Below are 10,553 nucleotides of genomic sequence, written 5' to 3'. Positions count from 1 at the left end.
ATTCATTTTACAAAACAAAATTTATATATATTATGCATTCAAAATTGTCACAGGAAGCAAGTGTCTTTACTTTACACTGTACCATTTTAAGCACTGCTGACTAATTTGTTTACAATATCTACTCATATAAGAAATTAGTTTTAAAATCAGATCCTCATAATTGGAGTTGGTATAAAGATCTGGAATTTATAACTAGAATGCAAGTAGGCCTAGCAATGGTCCATACAATGCTTTTCTGATGACAACAGCCAGAGAACAGCATTGCAATCATTTCAATGCTCGAAATGGACCTTAACTTACTTTCATTGATATTAGAATGTCCTTAAGACCACACATGCATCTTTCTTTTAATTTAAGATGCACTACTTCAGTTGACATACAAGTACAAGGGTAACGGAAAGACCAATAGGAAGAAATTATATCTACGTTTTCTCTTCAATTGTGTCTTTTTACTATGTTAAACCTTCTTCTTTTGTCTAACTACCTCTTCCCCAAATAGTAATCTTTTGGATTCCTGTCCTCAAGTCACCTAAGTTTTTCTGTTAATAAGACACCAGGATGCTGACCATGCGACACTCTCTATCTGCTAAAGTTGGCACTAACTTCGCCCATAAGTGGCGGTTGCTTGGTCGGTATAGTTCATTTGTGGACTGAAACCATGGAGTAAAAAGTAAATGCACCAGGAAGAGAGGCTTCTGAAACCTAGAGATGCAGAATTACTGAACTACTGAACTATGGGTTAAGCACTGATCTCATATGCTAAAGATTTCAGATTCCAGGTTTGAGACCAGCTAGATCCAATGTAGATACATTCGGCATATTTTTCCCATTCCTCAAACTGGCCAAATCATAATTCTGTGAAATGATATACTGTATCCATTCAAATTTTGATGATGTTTGTGTTCAATTAGCTATAAAATTACTCACAGAATTTAACTTTTGATCTTAATGTTTATGTTCCATATTTTAGTGGACTTATGCAAAACCCTGAATTGATACTTTGTATGTAAACAGTGCTTGCCTTCGTCAGTTCACGTCCATACACATACTGGCAAACAAATGATGCGTACCAGCAAACATGTTGAAGTCACACATCTGTCTGTGCAATTTACTTTCTGACCTTGAGGCTTAAATCTTAGGAAAGAAAATTCTGCTTGTAAGTATGCATATAATACCCTGTCTGCAAAATAAAAATTTTAATTCTAGCATACAACAAAGCACTACCTCTTTACAAAATGAGAATCAACTTTCTGACTTGCTTACTCCATAACTAATGAAGTGCTGGGTCTGAGAATAAGCCCCAAAATTAAAGACCAATGAACTGTTGGAAAACCAAAGCAACTTGAAGAAAATTTTCACGAGTTATGGTATGGACATAAAATAAGAACAAAAACTAAATTTTGTCCCATGAAATATTATGAACATTATGTCAGTTTCATTTAGAGCACTGAATTATTTTTTATCATATCCAATTAAAATATAGTACATTTTCCTCTTCTTGTGTTTTTACCAATCAAGTATCTTTTTTTTGAATCTGTACAAACATATTTCTAAATGATGGAAACCTTGAGTGAAAAATGATAAATATAGGAAGATGTTAATGTTAAAGACAGCAAACATCTGAATGAATGAGGATGTGAGGATTCCATACAAAGCAATGAAACAAAGCAGAGTCCAGAATATGAGTGTGAGGTACAGTATAGTGCCATGGGATCTGTCATGGCTTGGAAGATGGTTGAAACTCTCATCATAGTGACAACTCACCTTCAGATTGCTAGGTGAATTACAGGGTGAATTATGTATTATATTAGGCAAGGAACTGACTGAGTATTTATGTATTACTTCACTATTTTTGTGGAATGATCCATTTGACAAGTTTACTGCAGAGGATTCAGGGGACTTCGAATCTTTACTGCATATACTGGAAGCATCAAATGATCCAGATGCATAGAATTTTGTGAGAGTTTGTTCTTTTATCTTCCATCGATTTGCTAACCAGTCTTTCAGCTCCTCTTCTCCATATGGAAGGCTGGAACCAGCAAAACTGAACAAGAAAAATAAGGCATAGAGTTACAGCATCAAAAATAAACCTCTATATTCACAACTCACACACAATTTAGGTACTACCTTCCAATCCCTTCCCACCATGTCTGATATAGTTTTGTACCTTTATTTCTGGCTCTATTATGAAGTTTCATTTTACTCAACCGAAATTGTATTATTTGTCTTAAGTAGATATGGGTTGATGAGTCTTAACAAGCAGATCATAATTAAGACACGTTTTACTTGTAACATACTTATTTGAACAAGGAACGTACAAACTTCATTATCTCAAAATGATCATTCATGATACATCACCAGTGAATATATCAAAGAAAACACAAAAATCTGAATATGAGCAGAGCTGTACAAGGTAGTAATTATTATTAGAATACTGCATTCCTACTTTTTGTCAGACCAAGTTTCAAAAGTACTGAATAAAAGACAGAAATTATCTTGTAATACACAAAAAAAATCATGCACGCACATGCTCTTTCTCTTTTCTGTTGTATATCTCCATTTATCTGTCCATTCAGCCATACATTTTTCTCTTCATTCATACACTTATGAAATTCTTCTCTTTTTCTTCATTATCAAAAGTTGTATAATTATTAGTGACTAGAATGAACGGATCTTAGAAAAATAGGATGGGATGGTATGGACTGGATAGATCTGGCTCAGGATAGGGGCCAGTGGAGGGCTCTTGTGAACACGGTAATGAACCTTCGGGTTCCATAAAATGCTGGGAAATTCTTGAGTAGCTGCAGAACTGGCGGCTCCTCCAGAAGGGCTCAGCTCCAAGAGTAAGTAAGTAAGTAAGTAGGTAAGAATGAACAGTAGTCTTTTCCCACCAAAAATGCTTGCATGAAATAGGTAGGAATTTTAATTTAGTATTTTTTAGATCAGTCTAGGCAAACCTTGGACCATGGAAGCCTTCATTCTTGTATTTTCGTCTAGTGTTTGCTGCTTACTTCTTGCTAGTTTCTTGTTTGGCTTATCCTTCAACCCTGAAGATAGAGGCAGTGTTTGCCCCTGAAATGTTTGTGCACTTCTACTGGACTACATGGTGTTACTGGAAGACAGTACTCTTCATAGGCTCAGTCTGCTACCTGCTTCTGGCTGTGTTCCTGCTTGAATTATTCCTTGACCATGAAGATGGAGGCAGTACTTTCCTTCAAAATGTCAGTGGACATCTACCAGACTACATGGCATTACATACCATAAGACTGTATCCTTCATAGGCTTTGCTTTTCACCTGCTTCTTGCTGGTTACTTTCTTTGTTTCTCTTCAACCCAGCAGATGGAGACAGTACATTCCTCTAAAATGTTGATGGATTTCTACCAGACTACACAGTGTTATATCCAAGAAGACAGTACTCTTCATGTCCCAGAAGAGGGCACCCTTAAAGATTTATTTTGCATGTTTCCTGCAAGGCACTTCTCAAGAATACTAAGGAAACCACCACATTATGTGCCTGGCCATTTTCAGATACAATTAAAGAGCAGTATATAAACCGAAATTAACAGCTGTGGGGATTCGTTGTGCTGACCACGCGACCCCCTCTATCCGCAAAAGTTGGCACTAAACTTTGCCGACAAGCAGCGGTTGCTCGGTTGATATAGTTTGCTTGCAGACTAAAATCACAGAGTTTTTTTTTTGTTTATATGATCAGCCAGGCTCTTAAAGTTTATTAAATAAAGCATAAATAAATAACCAAAAAGAAATGAAAAGACTCCCACTGATGTCACTCCTATCCATTCGGAGAGCTGCAGAATCTATGACAAGTCAAGTGATTGGAACATAAATTGGATTTACTCGTATTTCTCCTTCCCAGAATTGTTTGTTGAACTTTATAAGTGGAAAACAAATTGTTAAGGTACAGTACACAACAGGAACAACAGAACATGTTATGTTATTTCAGGCCAAAGGACCTAAAGGCTCTATTTACATTCTTTGAGCGGTTTTTAACTCACAACCCTAGACTAGATACTTAAGGAAGACAAAGCTTTTTCCCAGCATTTACATGATCAAGAAGTTCAGTGACTTCACAATCATGTGTTGCCATTTAATCATGGATTAAGATAACTCACCGAGTTATTGTGAAGTGCACTTCTTCTGGAAAACGACCTTTTAAAATGTCAAACTCAGACTGAGGCAGAGTGTGAGGATATCCCACTGTGATGTCATACACAGCATCCAGCAGACCATCTGAAAATAAATATTTATCTTCCAGTTTGCTCATTTTAAAACATCCATTTCAACTCTGTAATAAAATCAATGAAAATCATGGACCATTCCAGGATTATTCAATAGATCTGAACATTGTATTCATTCCTTTGAACATTCCTGTACACACTGAAAATTGAATACATTTGAGGAGATATTCTGATAAAGAATGAATTAACTAATTTTAAGGCTGTTGTCTTCTACAGAAGACTCTTCATAAAAAATTAATCTGCAAAGGATCAAATGATTAGCATTCTGTAATATTTCATTCTGTTTAATGGATAAATTTCATAATGAATATTTCATCCGGTCATCGGTACTAACATACAGCACAGCACATACACTGAGATTGAATTTCAACAAATGTTCGTTAATCGATCAGAGTAAACTCTGCATTATCTGGAATGTTTGAGGAATGGTGTGCTGGTTCAATGAATCTGCTGGTTGCAGTTCATATACAAGGCAAAAACAGCATACTTTTGCTTCAGTCCTTATGTAGGGATCTTCCTAGGCAACATAGCAGACTGATGGGTAAACATTTCCAGATACATATACTGTAACATAATCACAGATTCTACTAGCATCTACTGTAATGACACCTATGTGAGGAAGATGATGAGTAGTGCTAATAATGGTAGGTGGGAGAACTGCTGGGTGAATATATGTACACTGCAAATCTGTTTTTGAATAATTTTACAAGTAAGTAAAAAAAGTAAAGTTATCCCTGTAACAGGACATGAAGGCCCATAGGGTTGTGAGACGTTAAGGGTCCCACATTATCTAGACAATCGGCTCAAAGATGGCGGTAAGGTTGTCAGCCCTACGCACCGGCCACGCTTTACTCCCCAGGAAAATTATTTATTTAATTCCTGGTACTCATTTCTGTTAGATGCTGAGTGAACCCCAGGGCCATAGTGCGGCTGGAAGGATTAGGTCAATTGAAAAAATCCAATGACCTCATCGGTATTTGAACCCGCGACCTTCCAACTTGTAGCATAGTGCCTTAACCATTACATTACCGCGTGCCCCTGAATAATTTTACAAACATGGTAAATTTTATTTAAAATTGTTGCCAGTTTGATGAGGATTCAAGATCCTTGGATGCCAGATAACCATAGTTTGGTGTATAATATAAATCTCATAGTGACGTTTTTAAGCCAGTATTTAATTTTCATGAATAAATTTACTTTTCATCACAGAAGTAATCCTCAGTGAATATCACTCACTTTGCCGCATCCTCTGTACCAAGAACACAAAACCTGTTGTCTTTGGGTGTAAAACTTGGTAATAACGCTCCAGTTGATGAGCAGATGCAAATTGGTGGCTGCGCTGTTGACTTCCAGCTGTCAAATCTGTGCCCTCTGGGAAGAGTAGAATCTGGAAATGAATAGCTTNTAACAAAACCAAAAATAAACCATACAATAAGCTCAGAGATATTGGGTTTTCGGACTTTATCCATCGTCCTGGTTTTTAAGATAACTAAGAAAAACACGACGTTCCAGAAACTGGATCTGTTTCCATCCTCAGGTGAGGAAAAACACCTATTCTGTTGGTCCCTTAGAAAGAGCTAGCCTCAGTCACTAGCTAGCCTCAGTCACTAGCTAGCTCTTTCTAAGGGACCCAACAGAATAGGTGTTTTCCCTCACCTGAGGACGGAAACAGATCCAGTTTCTGAAACGTCGTGTTTTTCTTAGTTATCTTAAAAACCAGGATGATGGATAAAGTCCGAAAACCCAATATCTCTGAGCTTATTGTATGGTTTATTTTTGGTTTTGTTAAAAGAGTTCATCCTCTGATGCTGTTGTAACTCTATTCTTTTAATTTTCTTAGATTGACAAAAAATGCTGCCTTACATAAATACATAAGCTCAAAATGTCACCATATATTTTTACTATGTGAAATCATTCAGAAATGTAGAATAACACTTCAACCAGCAATAGTTGCTGAATCTGTGAAAGAGAGTATAATTATATACATCATGGGAAAATTAAGGAAAGAATAGCACAAGTTGCCAGCTATGCATAATAACACTTGCACAAGTAGTATCATGAAAAGAATGTTGTATGGACAATGTTGCATCAGGTCTTAAAACTTCCTATACAATTCCTTGGTACTTTCAGACAAATGCTGATAGAGTATTTTCAAATATGCCTTACCTGCAGTACTTCCCATTTTATCACTCACAACCAACATAGTATTTCGTTTAACATTTCATAGCACACATATCATCAACTGATGAGATTGGTCAGTATTATAAAAATTAGTTTACCTCAAATGGTTTATCTAGCAAATCACGCAAGAAGAAGAAGAATCGGTTTCAAAATTAAGAGCTGGAATATGCTTGGTAATCTTATCTTAATTTTTCTGCATCCTGTTGTGTATCAAAAGTATACTTAGGGACCATCAACACAACAATTAATTATAAATTGATATTAAAATGTTTAATATATTTTAACAATTCAATAATGACATGAAATTCATAAAAACCATCTGATGATCTTAAAAATTGAAACATGTAGTGGGATGAAAAAAAAATAACCTGAATATTGACAATTTTATTGTAGGTTTATAATTAATTGTTGTGTTGAAGGCCCCTAAGAATACCTCTGGTAACCTAAACCTAAACCTAAACATTTCTAAAGAAGGTTAAACCTTTCATCTCTGTCAATGCCGATACTTCCATAACTGCAGTACTAAAGAAAATGTCTATCTGGTACTGCCATTCAGCCACATGGGAACAAAAGGTTTAAATTTTTGTCTCTCAGTCATATGCCAGAAGAGATCTGTTCTTTTTTTTTTTTTAAGAGAATTAATGCATAAGGTCTCTGAAAGGTCTGATTTTCTGGTTGCACATGTCTGCACTGAGGACTCATTACTGCATTAGAATCTCAGTTCATTAATGCAAAGGGGCAAGCACGGCTTCCATATAAATGCTGTTCAAGTAGGGTGCAGGGGGGTAATAAACTTATAATCCAGTGAAATAACTTTTCCCAAGCAAAAGGATCATAAAAATGTATTTGGAACCCTCATTTAATGTTCTTTTTTGATTTAAGGTCTTCCCTCACGTAACATTCAGTTTCAATGATCCCAAGTAATTAACCTTAGGCTTTGATTTTCTCTATTAACATTTTGTATAGTTTAGTGCCTACTTCAATTGCTCTTCAAAGACACCTTACACAAAGGCTTCACTGTAATTGCAAAGGTGGAAGGTGTTCAGTAATCCAATTGAAATACATATGTAATATTATGGGAAGGCAATTAAAAGCAAGAGAGAAATTAGTAATACATACCTGACAGGAATGACCAATGTCTCGGAAGTAATCAAGAGCCTTTTCCAGGACAGCCTTGTCACGATCCCAACGCCGATGGATGTACAGGAAACAATTCATCTGCATCACCCAACCTAAACAGACACATTTTTTCTATTGTTTAAACAGAAACAAAAACTGAACATTTTTCTGTAATACTCATGTTTCATTCATGACTGATCTCCAGTTCCAGATACTTTTATTCTGCTTATGTCAGTAAGAGACCCTAAATCTGTAACTTAAAATATTACCTGCTCCTGGAATATGTCTGACAGATGCTTTGAGCACCATCTTTATCCGATGTGCAAGTGGCTTGCAAGCATGGAATATGCCTGCCCATAAAAAGTTCCAGTCAAGGCGTGTGCGATGGTTCATGATGATCAGTGCTCGATCATGAGGAAGGATTGCATCTCCTTTCACTATAACTTTTGTACCAATCAGGCATTCCAGTAGAGCCTGTGAAAGTAATAACATGGTCCAAGGTAATATTATGTTGTTATTAGAAATAATAAAACCCTTTCAACATCAAATTAATGAAATAATTGTCTGATAATAAAATATAACAGTTAAACACTGCTAATGCCAGTGTCCAGTAAGAACCTGGCACTGAGACAATATAGAACAGTTCACATTCTTACACTACCTTCTTGTTATATGCTTTTTATTTAATACCAATACTTGTTTCAAATTATAAACAGTGTATGAAGTAAATAATATAATTTTGATTTTATTAAAAAGATAGGTACTGGTATAAAAAATTTTAGTTGTAGATATGCCTAGAAATAGCCCATTCCATAGATCAAGATATAAATATTAGAATTGATCTCAAGGAAGTATGCAAATTATAAATTAAATAAAAAAAGAGAGGTTACCCTGTAATTCACACTAGCTGCATGGTGTAAGTTTCTTTTGGTTTTAGACTGTAAACACTTAACAAAGTTCAAATTCCACTTTCTACATGTATATAAGTATGTATACATTTTCACTTTTTCATGTAGTCCTGTGTAGAAAGAAGTCTTACCATGGGCTAATCTACCTTTGAAGGAATTGGACTAAACATGTGTGCCAACAGCATTTTCTTTTTTTGGGGAGGGGGGGATAAAAATTTTCTTACAAGCTTCCATTTAAGCCATTCGGATTTGTTTTAATGACCATCATCCCAGGGTATTCGGGATAGGAGAATAACTGAATCCCCTCACCTGTGCTGGAACCAATGCCGCAACATGTCTGGAGAATGTCTCTTTCAGAACTAATTGTAAATTGGAAAACAGGCAGGAAGATATAATCTTATACAGCAGAGTAAGCTATCCTCTAAGCACATACTTTGACTAATATGGCATGTGATGGTGAAATACCAATTATATTCAGCACTTCAACATGAACTCAAGTTGTGCGGTCAGCTCCAACTACTCATATCCCCATGTTTTGCAGCTCCCCATAGTTACTAGATAAGAAGCTGGTTGGTCAAAATAGCCGTTCTGTATGTGGAAATAACGGGAACAATTTCAACACCCAATACTAGGAATCGTGCTCCAAAAATCAAGTTCATAGCCGGTCACAAAATTAAGATGTAAATAAGATTCCGTTATTTGTATTTGTTATTGGAAAAAATACGCATACTGTACGATGTTCTTACCGCTGGGTATACTTCCCACGCCGCAAAAACAATGTCCGTGAGTTGTCTGAAGAGCTTCTGGTCCAGAAACAGGAGTGGCAGCAACGGGCAATAGAGGAACAGGAAGCCTGAACAGATGCTACCGTACCAGAAGCCGCAGAACACAAGACCACGCACCAGGCATCTCAACCGTCCCATCAGCAAACCGAGCATTGTTGATACATTGAATTGTTATGACAGCGTTATGAAAGCACGTATGGTTATCAAACAATAGAAAAATAGAATCGTTCTCTAAGGTTTGTCAGTTACTTCTTTGAATTCGGTTGTAAGAATAAACAAACATAAGAACTTCTAATCTTTCGTTAATGTTTCTTCTTTGGTCGTACCGACTGAATAAAAACTAGAAAAGACTTTAGAACTTCTCGGAATTTTCCTTCAGCACTTATTAGAAAATAATCCATAACGGAAATGTTTATAAACCCCCATAAATTACGATAAATGCCTTTCTTCGTTCACTCGTCTTTAGGAATGAATCAGAAAATATAATCTTTCAAGTTCCGTGAAACATTTGTATTAGACGCGATTGTTGCAATATAAAAGAACCTTCCATTCTCTGTGAAAAGGGTCACTTGTTTCCATATAAAACCTAAAACCGAAATTATTTCTAAGCATCTGAAAAATTATTATTTAAACCATCCTAAAATCCACATTTCTGAAGTTCCATAAACTGCTTTTTCATCAGCGGATGTGAACTAATAGAAAATCAGTAAATTTAGAAAATCGCGTGGTATGGTAATCTAGTAACTTGTTCAGGTATTCTTGCAGCAAGCAGAACTCCACAGCGTACGTGGGCCCCGCGACGGCTGGCGGGGATCTGTGGGATGGACGACGGCTGAAAAACCACTCGGACTCGACGACTCTCCCGTCGCCTTCAGCTCTTGTTGCCTGGGAAAACACTCTCCCAGCTAGCGTATTGATCTCGCAGCATCCAGACTCGGTCCACAGAGCATCAATATAGCCTAGTTCTTGGCTCCTTTGTGTCCCCTTATTATTACATGCTTGGGGTGGCTATTATTAGTGACAATATAGAATTAATGACACCCCAACTTCAAACTTTGTCTCGAAGCATATACAATGAGTTAGATAAAAGAGTAGAAGATGCACAGGCCATACGCTAGGCATATGGGATTTTTTTTTTCTTTTTGGAATAAGAGTGATACCTTATTCCTCTCATCGTCATGCTACTTATCGTGCCATCGGTAAGGGGGGGGGGGGGGAGAAGGCGGATTAAACGAGTTTGGTGAGCTTACGAATCACTGCATTGGAGTTCAAGTCAATCGAATTTAACTCAGTATAAACTGAT

General features: G+C 36.5%; 1 protein-coding gene across 1 annotated transcript; it reads right to left on the bottom strand.

Annotated features, from left to right (window-relative positions):
• Window positions 1–592: 592 nt before the first annotated feature.
• Window positions 593–10,094, bottom strand: LOC111863212 (lysocardiolipin acyltransferase 1). The gene is made up of 6 exons (XM_023849312.2): window positions 9,212–10,094; window positions 7,827–8,031; window positions 7,558–7,670; window positions 5,494–5,644; window positions 4,132–4,249; window positions 593–2,044 (listed from the first exon to the last, which is right to left on the bottom strand). Exons 1-6 carry the CDS (start codon window positions 9,401–9,403, stop codon window positions 1,507–1,509), a joined length of 1,317 nt encoding a protein of 438 aa, XP_023705080.1. The 5' UTR covers window positions 9,404–10,094; the 3' UTR covers window positions 593–1,506.
• Between the last annotated feature and the right edge of the window lie 459 nt (window positions 10,095–10,553).

This window comes from Cryptotermes secundus, unplaced genomic scaffold (genome assembly GCF_002891405.2).
Source record: "Cryptotermes secundus unplaced genomic scaffold, Csec_1.0 scaffold665, whole genome shotgun sequence".
Classification (NCBI taxonomy): Eukaryota; Metazoa; Arthropoda; class Insecta; order Blattodea; family Kalotermitidae; genus Cryptotermes; species Cryptotermes secundus.
This window is presented reverse-complemented; position numbering and strand designations above follow the sequence as displayed.